General features: G+C 43.7%; 1 protein-coding gene across 1 annotated transcript in view; it reads right to left on the reverse strand.

The window, feature by feature from the left end:
* Window positions 1–914: 914 nt before the first annotated feature.
* Window positions 915–14245, reverse strand: part of ERICH6 (glutamate rich 6) — a 32292-nt gene continuing 18961 nt past the window's right edge. Inside the window, exons 13-19 of the mRNA XM_048506923.1 lie at window positions 14046–14203; window positions 12765–12853; window positions 10050–10207; window positions 7571–7656; window positions 6084–6239; window positions 3716–3947; window positions 915–1181 (exon numbers count right to left, since the gene is read on the reverse strand). Coding sequence (XP_048362880.1) covers window positions 921–1181; window positions 3716–3947; window positions 6084–6239; window positions 7571–7656; window positions 10050–10207; window positions 12765–12853; window positions 14046–14203 — 1140 coding nt within the window. The 3' untranslated portion in view covers window positions 915–920. The remainder of the gene's footprint in view (window positions 1182–3715; window positions 3948–6083; window positions 6240–7570; window positions 7657–10049; window positions 10208–12764; window positions 12854–14045; window positions 14204–14245) is intronic.

Here is a 14245-nt window from a genome sequence, read left to right on the forward strand (position 1 = left end):
TAACTTGTGAGAGCAATTTCTACCATAAACACTGCATAACTCCAGATGCATAGCACCTTGAATGATTTTCCATTAATCAGGGGTAGGGTTTTATTGCCATTTCTGTTTCTAGACTTGGTTTGTTAATCAGCTGAGTTTTGGATTTTCAGTGGCAGAGAATGCTACTCATTCCGTGTTTCCTGCAGCAAAAGAGTTTTGCCGTTTTTTGTGTAACCAACTGGAAGGTCTTTTGTTCAGATCTTAGTGCTGACTGAAGTGATCTTTTGCTAATTAGTCTTTTCTGGTTTTCAACCACTCACGAGGAATACGGGCTGTTCTCCTTTAGAAGGCTTTTGTAAGGAGGTCTGAGATAATTTATTTGAAGGGCTGTGAGCATTTGGGGAAAATGCTATATGAATGGGTAATTATTTTATGTAAAGGTGTGAAGATGATGACTGAGAACCGAGCAAAACCAGCTGCAGCTTTTCCAAGATATTCATCAATAACACACTGAAAATACATATATTTGCAAGTCTTTGAGACACACTTCTGGACATGCTTTGTAAGTCTCTACCATTTTGTAATTGTAAGTTTTGTTATTTTCTATGAGCAAGTATATTTTCTATAAGCAAGTATATCAAATTCTGTCAGTGCAATCCTAAACAGAGATATATTTTTCTCAGCCCACTGATGTCAACCAACTTGGGAAGGTCACAAGGCTGTTCAGGATTACATGGATTAAATTATTGGAGGATGCATTAAATATGGAAAAGCAATGCCCTTCATGATCTCAGCCTTCAACACTGTCTCTATCACATCTGGACTCAAATTGAATGTGTTCCTCCTTAGCCATTTAACCACAGCACTAAGGCATTGGTATAGAATTCAGCGTACTTGTAGACCTGCTTTAGAACAATGAAAAATAAATCTCACAATGCTAATCAAGCTGGCATGTTTATTATTGACATGATTAAATTGTCCAGAGTTGCACTTACAGCAGACTCTCTACAAAGGTCCATCAGTTTCAAAGCCTGTTTTGAAATGTACGAAGGGAGCTGAATTTTAGTCCACTGATCACTGGAGGAAAATTCTATGCTGTCATGCAGTTTAGCAAATGCTTTGAGGATCTTTATTCTGCTTGCAAACAGCACGAGGTCATCCGCAGACACAGACTTTGGCCACGGCTGATGATGACTGGATGGCTTTAAGGAAAGAAAGGGCAGAGAGTTAACAAAGCAGCTAAAGCCACAGAAATCCAACAGACAGCACACATTGCTTTAACAAAGCCATTTTTGAGGAAGGGAAAGAGGGAGCGTCAGGAAATTGCAGGACCTTTAGCTTCACGTCTGTCCCAAGTAACAGCTTTTGGTTGAGGCCACTCGTCTGTCCAAATCCCACCTGCCAGCTTCCCAACCACCAACGCACATACTTGATTCTGCGCTGTTCCCCTTCTCTGATTCTCCCCCGTGCTCAGACAGTCCTCTGATGAAGGGGCTGTATCGAGATGGGGTGGCTGGCCTTTCATAGGACTCTATTTATTGTTCCACTATGTTTTGGGTTTTTAATTTTAAGATGCTAATTGTTTAGTTTTTTGTACTTATATTTATGTCATGTTATTTAAAATGTTCGTATGCAGCCCTGACCCCAGCCTTATTCAAGAAGGATGGGATATTAATTTAATAATATAAATAATAAAAAGTACTGCCCAAGATAGAATGATAACCATAGAGAAGATGCTTTGCTGAGAAGACAGTAGGGATACTAGGAAGGGAAGGCTTGCCTCACGAATTCCTTAGAGCTTTTTTTAAAGCGTTGACAATCTCAGCCTTCAGAAAAAAAGACCCATAGAAGATAGCCCTATTGAATCCCTAACCACAATAACTAAATGGAACCTTAATGTTCAAAGGTGGCATGCCATTAATACTAATTGCTGGCAGACTTTGCAGAGGGGTGTGTGTGTGGGGGGGGGGGAATGCACCCAAGGGCAACACCTGCTTCAGGTGTTTCCCCGCACCCTCCATGCCCCACTTACCTTAGCCTATGGGAGCCTGCTGTGGGCCGCCTCTCAGCCCGGCCCTGCCAGGCTGCTCCTTTGGCCAGCAGAGGCTCCGCCGGCTGAAGAAGCAGCAGGGTGGGGCTATGGGCAGGGCTATGGGGGCGATTCTCTACCCCCGACATGACCAGCTGGCGTGTGCCCGGGGACATATGACCCCGCATGTCCCTATGAGTGCTCCACCTCCGAGACTGATTTAGATGCTCAAATCCAGTGGGGGCCCTGTATTCAACACCAGGGAGCATACTGATTTAAATCTGAGATAAACTGTCAGTTTAAGTCACCAAGAAAAACTGACTAAATAAAACTACTGACTAAAAAAAAGCTTCTCATTTGGCATTTCACATAGTTCCCAAACAAAAGTAACTAGTAACTGAGTGATTTAGTTGCCGATGCAAGTTGATTGCCTGGTAAGCACGACCCCCTTTGCAAACAAGAGTGATCACAAATTGTTGCTCATACCAACCTGTCTCCTTTTAGCATCATGACAGAATTTCGGGTAAAGAGCTGGTATAGCTTCACCTCCCACCGTGGATGCAGTTTTGAGAGATTAAAAGTGATCACCATGTGTACTGAATTCAGATTGCATACAAAACCAGATTATTTCAAAGAGGGGAGTTGATCAGTTCCAATTTAAATGAAATAATGTGAATGTCTTGAAATGTCTCTTCGCTTCACAGTGATAAGAACTGTGAAGCAGCAAGTGTCACATCAAGTCATAATGAGTCCTTGAGAGAGATCCCTTTTGGCATGCATACACTCAGTGGAATCTTGAAAAGTGGGAAGAATCCATGAAATATCTATGGAGAAAATGCTCTTCTATCCTCTTATTCTACTTCCTGTACTCTTGCCCATTAAAAAGGTCACATTTCCTGCTTTTACTTTCAAATGCCTCTAAATGAATAACCAAAAAAATCTAAAGAAAGTCTGTGATGTGAAGAATCTTGCTAAAGTTCTGCAATTCCCAGCCAAAGGGCTGATGGTACTGTGGGACGAGGAGAGGAAATTCAAGTGTCATGTAAGGATCAGCAGCCGTGGAAACTAGATCTATGCGAGCAATCTGAGTAGAGCAGATAGCTGAAGGATGGTGTTGATGCAGCTTTTTAATGCTCTTGGTAGACTGCTTTACAAGTAAGATTTAAAAACGCAAGTCTACTTTCCTATCACTTAGTAGCACAGTCTGCCATAAGTCTCTAATGTTACATTTTCTTTCAATAGATGCATGTCTCATAGAACTATATAAGGGAACTGCGTAGTGCCATTGTGTGTTAAGTTATGGCATTCTAAACCCACTGGTTTCATCCCGTGGTTGATTAGCCAACATGACTGATTATCCCAACCTACTTTGCACGTGCATGTTGTTGTAATGCTTCGTAGAATATATAACAATCAGTGTAAGATACGTAGGTTATTCAAATGTTTTGGATATTCCTCCCAGATCCTTTGATCAAATCATTCCAGATAGTTTCAATTGTCTTGTACAGACCGGAACAATTTTGTTCCAGTCTTCAGATGTAACTTCACTTTCTAATTCCTCCAGTAGTTTAAGAAATTTGTTACCTTTTTGCTAAAGGTTCTTCTCTGCCTCTCAAAACAATTCCACTTCCCCCCCCCCCCACCACAACTGCAGATTGTAAGAACGTGTAAACTCATTCATCCCCTAGTTCCGTTGAAATGAGGTACCTGCACTTTTGTGCCTATGTTGATTTTTGCTTGTTTCCCCATTGCCAGGAAAGAAATGGCAACTTTGTCTTGACCAAGAATCCTGACACCGACATTCAGGTTCAAGGACCCAAATACGGGTTTAAACGATACGGTGGGAGTGTACTTCTGCAAGTGATTTGGCCAGATCCATGTTTTTACTTTGTTGCCATCTTGGTCTGAATAATGTCCTCCTCGAACCGTAATGTTTATCCTAAAGGAGTAAAATAATGAAAAGAGATCAACAAAGAAAAAAAAATAGGCCACCATTTTGTGTGTACTATATTTTTGTCCTGCTCTTCCTAAGAAATGCTCAGGAAAGCATACATGATTCCTCCTCCTCTGCTTGAACTCCATCCACACCCCTAACCCTTGAACTGTTTCTAGCCAGTTCCATAAATACAGTCTTGTCCAATTCTCCTTCAAACTACAGCTCTCTCCCTAAATCGCCTTTGTCCACACAAGTCCTTTAATTCCTAGCACAGACTTTTTTGGGTTGCTCTTTCTTCACCAGCTGAAAAGCTGGTCGGATTTAGCCCCTGGTCTGCAAACCTTAAACCAGGGCTAAAAAGTGACTAACATCTTTTTTACCAGGATTGGCTCTCTTGGGGGAACTGAAGATGGGAGGTACCATTTGGGCTGCTTTTTATTTATTTTAATCAGCAGGCAGTACTGCCCCACAACAGCTTACTTTCCCCCAGAAGATTCACTATTTGATTCATTACTTCAACTTGCTTGCTGTGATCCAGTTCCAACCAGGAACAGCCTCTTCGTGGCCAAGCAGATGTTTCTAGTGCCTCCCCGCTGAACATCTTTTGGCCAGTCTGTTCCTTCTAAAGATGGATGGTGGCAATCTGATTGCCCTTTTCTCACCACTTCTTCCTGACTGGTGCTCATCTCTGGCCCAATAACTTGCTCAGGCGGTCATGTGACCCCCCTGGCTGCCCTCTGCACCCCATCCCCCGAGTGCCAGATTACACTTTCCATTTCCTCCCGCCTCACTTCTGTTCAAAACTGGCTGAGTCACCGCTGCTAGTTGGAAGAAGAGGATTGTTGCCAGCATTTGTGCTTCTTCCAATGATCAGTGAACCAGAGGCAATTGCACTGAAACCAAAAACATGTCCACTTTTGAAATCCAGTGTTCCTTGGGCCCACTGTGCCTTATCATTGGGAACTTGGTGAAAACTTCATACATGCTTAACAGGCAATCTAGCCATCAAAAGAGAGTGCTTGATCACACTGGATGTATTGTGAAAACAATAAAACCTGCTAACCCTTGGTTCTAAATACAAACTGCAGGTATGTGTAGCCAACCTGACCTGTAGCAGTGCAGAGGGTGAAAGAGAGAGTCTTTTTCCTGGAATGCTGCCCTGTCAGACCTAGCAGAAACAGTGCCTTGAAATGGTAGGAGTCTGTTTTGATTCAGAAACTCCATCTTGGGACTTGTGGGCAAGAACTCCCCCCCCCCTCCCACAACCCCCCAACCTAATGCCTGGCCCATACTCAGGAAACAGCATTTGAATATGGACAACAGCAGCCCTTGTTGAACCCAGTTCTCTTTTGTCTAACCTTTCCTCTGACTCATCCCCTTGTGACCATCTTATGTTGCAATGCCCATTAAGGGTCATTACCTGTATTGTCCAACAGCAGGCAAACCCCATGAAGATAACGGGTCAGCCATCAGCTCAATGATCTGATACTCAAGACCATTACCTCACCTTGGAACAGCAGGAAAAATCCTTTCTGAAAAGGATTTTATTTGCCCAAGACATGATTTTCTCCATAAAAAGCATGTCTCAGACTCCAGTCAGTTGTTCAATATTATCACGCCACCATGGTGGTCAGTAATATTGTTCCCTCAGCGCTGATCATACAGAGCCTAGCCATTAGGTCTCTGTCTCCTGGACATCCACTACAAGACTGGTAAATATAAATCTTTGATATCCCGTCCCTTCTCTCTCTATATCCAAAACCTGTCTTTCACCTCTAAATTATATCCTAGGAACCCTTGAATGCATGTGTTTTTACCCCAGTAACTGAGTGATTGTGAGTGAGATTTTGCTTTATTCCATTTGTTATTTTCCCAATAAAACCATTGAAAAAGAAATCTATTTTCTCTGCTGGTTTCTTCTGTTGTGCTGAAGCCTGTATACATAGGCAGGCAGGCTGTCTGTCCATCTATCGCGATCAAGTTACCCAACGCTCCTCAAGCGACACTAAGTAACCTTGTCCTCTATAGCTCATTTCCCCAACCCAAAAAAGTTGTTGCATCCCACCATTTTGGATACCATGTGTAATCCATACTACGTCCAGAGAGAGAAATGCAAATCTTTAATTTAAAAGAACGTACCATATAATTCCATTAGGATGATAGCAAGTCCCTTTCCCAGAGGAGTCAAACACCGCTTGGATGTCTGCATTCTCAGACTTGTCTTCTTGCACTATACAAATGTAACCGTTATTCTCCTTTTTTACAACAATAATGGCCAAATTCCCAGAGGGATAGCTGCACATGGATAAGGATCCTACAGTCCAGTTGCTTGTTTAGGAATGTGGTTGCATTGCCAGATGTGTGGGGTAGCTTCAGTCAATTAGTTCTTAAATGTTTTTAATTGGATGCCACCCAGGAAATAGTGCCTAGAATTTTTGAGTCAGTTATACGTAACATTTTGTGGCCATTTCTCAATACAAAATGCTCTCCGTACCATTTTGAAGACAGGTTTGGATTCAGACTAATGTTTCCACAGATGCCCATAAAGCAGTGGTGTAGCTACCGTGGGAACATCTGGAGACAAACACCCCAGGCGCTCCCAGTGAATCATGTGGGGGGTGGAAAATTGCCCCCACATTTTTGACCCACCATGGCCTGCCCCCCCCCCCCCCCCGACCGGTCCCCTCTCACTCAGGCAGAGTAAGAGGGAGCTGGCTGGGCCATGGGCTGGAGCCAGGGTGCACCTATGTGGAGCCTACACAGGCGCAGCACAGGCTCCAGCCAATGGCTCGCCCCGCCCCCTCTCACTTGGCCTGAATGAGAGGGGGCGGGCCAGGCCATCGGTGGAGCCCACGCAGGTGCAGCACAGGCTCCAGCTGATGGCCTGGCCAGCTCCCTCTTGCTTGGCTCAAGAGGGGGCGGGCCGAGCTGTTGGCAAAGTCTGTGCAGGTGCAGCACAGGCTTGAGCCAATGACCCAGATCTCCAGATTAGAGTTCATCTGCTCTGACTATGCTGCACTGACTCTCAAGAGTCTAGTTTCACATGTGTATTACTCCCCCTAGTGGTTAATTTGATATTCAAAGTTTATTTCCCATATAAAACCTGCAGTTTAAATCTGCAGGGAGATATGCTGGCTACAAACTTGTTTGAAATCAACCACTAGAGGGAGCAACATACATATGGAACTGCCCCTGCCCAAGAAATATGAATATACAAATGAGTAAACAACACGTGTGGAAAAGCTCCAGATCAAGAGACAAGGGGATGGATCCAAACTAAATATGAAACTCCTCCCCCTCCCCCTCTACTACTACTACTACTACTACTACTACTACTTGGATGGGAAACCTCCAAGGAATACCAGGGACATAATACATTGGCAGGCAATGGCAAATCACCTCTGAACCTCTCTTGCCTTGAAACCCCACCAGGAGTCATTCTAAATCACTGTGACTTGATGGGGAAAAAGCACAAGGCAGTTTATGACACACTGTTTTCAGCAGGTGAATTTTAAACTCAGACTTAACCCTCTCATGAAAATCAAGGGGACTTTAAATGAACTTTCTCAGATGTACAAATACGGTTCGGATGCTGCCACGCGAGATAAGCCAAAAAAAAAGGATACAAAATTTGTGCTGTCCCATCTGGAAACATAGTAAGAAACTTGATGCCATTTTTGTAGTATTGTTGCAAGAACTGATTTTTCAATAACTGCACAAGAAAAGAAACAAAGATATTTTATTTTATTCGATTTATAGGCTGGCCTTCCCCATATGGGCTTAGGGCAACTTATACCATCAATTAATAAACAATAAAATCAATAAAACAATATCTATATCTACCAGCTTTCAAAAGGCAAGATGGTCAGTAGAAGGACAGTGGTGACTGGCAACACAAAACATTGTGCTTTGCCGCATCCCTTGGTATGGATTATTTTGATGAATGAACTGGCATTCCCAGATTCTGACACTGTGGGATATGTGGATTTCTCCAGGGGATAAAAAAACTACCCTAGAGTCGATTTCAAGTCAGGAAAACTGCACAGAGGAAGCTGAAGCCCTTCTCCATACGTACAGGCCCAAACTGAAGCAGTCACTGCACGTGGAAAATGAAAAACCCACAACTCGGGGTGCATACTTCATAATGTGTGAATCAGATGAGTTGCTAATCACACTTCCTCTCTCCATCTTCCACAATCCCGTTCATTGATATGATGATTCTTCTGGGCAAAATTCGACCCCAACTTTTTATAAGCAAATTGTTCATGGGTTGCTATTATTTTAGGGACATGTTATATAGGCAAACTTTCCAATTTGTTTCCTGCCAGAAGAAAATGGGCATGCTGAACGCATGGTCAGGGAAACAAAGTGGCTGATATATGTATTGTCGAAGGCTTTCACGGCCAGAATCACTTGGGTGCTGTGTGGTTTCCGGGCTGTGTGGCCGTGTTCTAGCAGCATTCTCTCCTGACGTTTCGCCTGCATCTGTGGCTGGCATCTTCAGAGGATCTGAGGATGCCAGAGGATTCAGATCCTCTGAAGATGCCAGCCACAGATGCAGGCGAAACGTCAGGACAGAATGCTGCTAGAACACGGCCATACAGCCCGGAAACCACACAGCACCCAAATGGCTGGTATATGCTTTTTTCCTTTGCATCCGAGAAGTAAAGAAGGAGTTAGCTTTCACTTTTCTTTGAACAGGTTCCACTTTTTAAAGCCAGGAAGATACCGCCTTCTTGCTAGGTTTGTATGGGTGTATAATGTTTAGCTGCATGAATAGCCCAGACTAGCTTGTGCTTGTGACAGCCTGGCTGCTAAGCAAAGTCAACCATGGTTAGAATTTGGATGGGAGACCACCAAGGAAGTCCAGGATTGCTTTGCAGAGGAAGGCAAAGACAAACTACCTTTGCTCATCTCTTGCCTTGAAAACCCCATGAAGGGTTGCCATAAGAACACAAGAAGAGCCCTTTTGGATCAGACCAGTGATCCATTTAGTCCAGCATCCTGTTTCACACAGTTGCCAACGATAAGTTGGTTGCAACATATGATGCTATTATTATTATTATTATTTGTTTTGAAAGAATTTTTTTTCCAAATTAGGCCAGATGTAATTTAGCCTTTGGTGCATTTTTTCATCATCTTTAAGCATAGATGAAGAACAAACTTTTTATTTATAAAACTTGTACCGTGCCTCTCCAGAGGTCTGCCAGGGATGGCATGCAACTGAAACACAACTATTCTTTCACAAATTTGAAGAAGGCATGCACACTTTGAAATGATTACAGTTACATTATAAATGAAATTAAAAACGTTAGTGAACCACGCCCTAATATTCAGCATCCCACTCTATCCTGGGAGGGTTTCATTTATTTAAAAAGAAGCCACATGATTTCAGGACCACCTAAAAGGATAGGATAGCTTTCTATCCCCACTTGAAGCACTGGGATTATATGTGCAAGGACTTTGGTCTACAGGAATATTAGAACACGCAGCACTTCTGTCTGCAGCCTGAAGTGGCAGAATCCAGGAAAGTTTCTAACTTTAAATCCTGTTGATTGTATGCAACTGGGGAACCAGGTGGAAGAATTTCTCCTGAACTCTACTAGCTCAAATTGCAGGTGGGCAGGGCCGGGGCAAGGGGGAACTGTGCCTGGGGCACGCGTGTATCCTGCATCCCTGCCATGCCTTTGCCCCGGTGCGTACTCGGTGCATTGTGCCCTCTGTCCCCTTGGCGCTACGCCACTGCAGGTGGGGGAGTTATATTTTTTACTGTTCTGTCATGCTATGTTCTTCTTCCACATACATAAAACTTACAGTTCTGGGAAAAAATCTAGGCTAGGACTGTTTTCATTGATAGACTAACTTTCCAGATGCCATTCTTTATATGGAAGAAGCATGCCATTCCTCACTTGTACAATGAAGCAGTGCAACTTGCAGGGACTGTACCAATTGATTTACCAGAGTGTTGTCTCATGTTGTACTCAGATGGAGACATGAAGGTCTCTGAGTCCCCTCAAGTTCCACATTCTCATACGTGATATGTAATCCCAAGTCTGTAGACAGGGATGTCAACCTGGATACTTAAGGACCAAGAGCAGAGCTTACCTTACCACCTGCAATGGTGAAATCACAACAAGAGATACTATAGGTCATATCTTCACTCATCCTCCGTTCCGCTGGGATTGCTGGAATTTTAGTGCAGCCCGTTGAAGACGGAGGTTCTTGGGACATAATGTATGAAATAGTTTTGAGTTGTTTATTATCTGTGGAACACAAAGCAGCAAATATATATATACTGTATACATATATTGTATTGTGCACAAAAAACACTCTGTTGCATCCAATCTCCTATCTAACCACGTACTAATAATATAAAATAAACAACATGTAATTAAAATCCATAATTTCCTAATAAAGATTTCAGAAGTTTCTATTTCATATTTTTAAACAATTACAGCCCTGTTTTCTTAATTTCTTAATAAAGATTTCAGAAGTTTTTATTTGATATTTTTTTAAAAATTACAGCCCGGTTTTAGATAAGATAAAACTAGTGCTGTAGTTTATATCTGCCAATCTCTTCTGTGCAACTTTAAGTAATCAGGGAATGTTTACAATTTTATTCATATAATCAAGCAGCACATGCATATGGACTGGTCTGTTAGAAGTGGGTTCTCCACCCGGGACTGATAATTTCAGACTGAGTTGATCACTGGTTGTTTGGTAAGAATGTATTCTGCCACTTAATAGCAGTTTTCAGAAATGGCCTTGGAGGTAGTCTGCATGGGATTCTTCTCAAAAATAACAGGGCAGCAGAGAGTTGGATCCAGAGGTGCCTTCCTATGAGCAGAGGTCCTTACAAGGAGCAAGCTGCCATTTTTGCATATTTTCCACTTTATCCGCCACCCTTTCCTCATGTTGTAGCCCAGCTGTTTCCTGACCCTTTGGTGGCACCTGCTGATGTAGGAGGATCCACTCTGCCAGCAAAACTGTGATTGCAGTTCTTTGGATCCAACCTCTGAATGCACACTGTTCCACCTCTGTTGCACTGGGCACCAGTCTTGGTTTCTAGGATATTAATAATGCAAAGCAACTCAATTCTAGTGCAGCCATTCCAGAAAGTGGAAACCAGGGCTATGTGCTACACAGGCCCAGGATCAAATCAATAATACATGCACATAAGTACATCGCATACAATATTTTCAAATGGTGCCTAAATTATAAAACTTGTAATTCTTTGTCATTAGCTGCGTTCATGTATACCAAAAAATGTTATTAATCAAGCCCTGGTTACTCTTCCAGACGTATGTAACAAATTCTGGTGTGTGAACAAATTCTGGTTTGCTTTGTCACCCTCCTCCCAGTACGAAGAACATCATTCCCACAGGTTTTGACTCATGGGACAGTTGCCCAAGCAATGAGAAAAGGGATTCACAGATGAAGTAACTGTTATCATGGGGTTTTTTGAAAGATCACTGCTCATTGCTCCCTGTGGATGATCCTGCTAATCCATTTGGACTAGTTGATAGGATTGTAGGGACCCGTTTGATTTATGCCAGACTTGAGCTATGTATTGTACTGTGCATTCAAAAAATGCAGTTTAATAGGCATATGCATTTGTGCATTTATTTGAATAAATAAATATCAGATCAGGCATTCTTCTGTTATCTTGCTAAGGATCCAAAGCAGAAATCTGCTGTGATACAGGAAGCCCTTTTTATTTTCTGCACAGCTGACTGCAGAAGGTTAGAACTTCTTTTCTCCCTACTGCTGGGAATATGACTGTCATCCAAATATGAAAGAGGCACAGAATAGGAAGCAGAATAGGTCTTTTTTTTGAGGGGGGGGGGGAAGGGGGAATAGAAGCTTCCCAATAAAGCATATACTGGTATGCAGCAGACACCTGGTTATGCTCCACACCAACTGAAGTTCCTCCAGCAGTTAATGCTGAAAAAGGCCTTTCTTTGCCTGAGACTTTAAGGAATTACTGACATTCAGAATAGACAGTCCTGCAGGTCAGAGATATTGAACTCATTGGTTACGAGGGCTGGATATGACATAGATGTGACTTGGTGCGGGGAGGACAGCTGCCTCAGCTGGTGAGCCCGCAGTGGGCTTGCAGCCCAGATTGGCACAGGGTGGTGGTGGGGAGCTCACTAACCCATATTGGCACTGGGCATTGGGTGGCATTGGGGAAGGGTGGCTGCCTCGGCTGGAGAGGCTGAAGCAGTCTTGCAAACCTGGATCAGCACTTGGAGAGATCGGCACTGCGGGAGAAGTGGCTGCCCCAGCTGTGAGCTCACAGCTGGCTCCCTAGTCCAGATCAGAACTGGGGGAGGTGGTTGGCACGGAGAGGGGGGGCTGCCTCAGTTGGTAAGCCTGTGGTGAGCATGCCAGGTCAGGCCAAATTGGGAGCGGGACAGGTTGAGTGCCTGAGTGGGCGAGCCCACAGCGGGCTTGCCCAGCCAGATCAGGAGCGAGGGGGCTTGGCTCAGCTGACTCGTGGGCCTGATAAGTCCTCTCAAGGGGCCGAATCCACTCCCAGGTCGCATGTTTGACACCCCTGGTCTAAGATGGATGATCTGACTTGGTAGAGGGCAACTTTCTTCATTCACAAAACTACTCTCCACACTAGACAGTTCACATTCTTACATTCTTTTTGATGCATATGCACAACACTACAACAGTGAATTCCAGTTTGGGCTGGGGCTGTTTGTAATATGCATGCAAGTGTGAGGCTGTTTTCCTCTGCTAGGATCACTCTAACCATTGGTGCAAATGAACAAGCACAATCCACCACAACCACAGAATAATCCAACTCACACTCAGGACTGACATGTATCATGCTCATTGCTTTTTCCCTTTGAGCTGCAACGTAGGACAAATGTTTTGCCATTTGTCTCTCTCGCATCCTGCAAAAATCAAAGCATGCACAGCATAAATTCCTGGTTTCCTGAATTTGCGTATACGTGGAAGGATAGCGAAGGTAACTGACAATGCAGCTTGTGTTACAGAAAGACTGCCCTTCTGATACTTCCTCTCCCCAGCAGTCTTTCAGCAGAAGAAGTAGCTGGTGAAATAGCAATTATTATTATTAATTCAACTTCTATGCTGCCCTCCCCTCAAGGGCTTGGGGCAGCTTACAACATTCTAACATTCCAATGCTGAACACGTTGAAACAATAACTCTATCAAATACCGGTACATAATTCCACAAACTCAGTCAAATGCAATAAAATAAATACCATTTAAAATCCCATTTTAAAATGCAAAATAGATGGCGATATAAACTAAGAGGTGGACTGGTTGGAATAGGGAGGTCTGGATGGCACCATAGCTCTCTCGACCATATGCCTGGTGGAACAGCTCTGTCTTACTGGCCCTGCAGAATTGCATCAGGTCCCGCAGGGCCCTGGTCTCATTGGACAGAGTGTTCCACCAGGTTGGGGCCAGGGCCAAAAAAGCCCTGGCCCTGGTTGAACCTAGTTGGACTAATTTCAGGTTAGGGACCACTAATAATTCTGGTACATGTGCTCGTGTGTAATGCAGTTAGGTTCTAAGAGTCTAACACACCTGACCATTAGGGTCATTCTCAGAGGCCCTGGTTTGGGGGTACCCACCATCTCAGATTAGATGAGTGGTGGCAGCTTAAGAGGGGGCTTTCTCAATCATGGCACCAAACTTCTAGAATTCTCCCTAAGGAGAGTCATTGGTTGCCACCTCCCACCAGCAGATGAAGACTTCTTTTGTTCCATGGTCATTTCCTTACCGATCCCACCCACTTCCTCACCACATGTTTTAATAGCTGTTTTCATGCCTTTGCACATATTTTAATTCTGCTTTTAATTGTTTTAATGATGTTTTGATTGGTTAACTGTCTTGTTGGCCCCTGTGGGGGCGAAAAGGTAGGATAGAAAGTTTGCAAAATAAATAAATAAAGAGTCTAGGCCAGAGCTTCTGACTAAAAGCAAGGGCAGTGGTGGAGTACAGGTCCTACGCCTCCCCCCAGCCCCACAATTTCTTTTTCTGCTTGAAAATTGCTTTTTGATGCTAGCTTGCCCCAAAGTTACAAATTTATTCCTGAAAATGACTGAGAAGGCAGTACCTTTGGCGGGCCCTTTCCCGTGCTAATTGCCTCTCCGCCTCAGTCCCGTAGGCCTTATGGGGTTTTATATCAATCAGTTCCACTCCCATCTTCATGTAGAGCTTCCTTTCATTCATAATGAACTCCTGTAGATCTCTGTATCGCTGGCAACAGAAAAGCTGGAAAGCAAGGTCCCTCTATTACATGGCAGTGTGCTCCCT

Source organism: Sphaerodactylus townsendi, linkage group LG08 (genome assembly GCF_021028975.2).
Source record: "Sphaerodactylus townsendi isolate TG3544 linkage group LG08, MPM_Stown_v2.3, whole genome shotgun sequence".
NCBI classification, from domain to species: domain Eukaryota; kingdom Metazoa; phylum Chordata; class Lepidosauria; order Squamata; family Sphaerodactylidae; genus Sphaerodactylus; species Sphaerodactylus townsendi.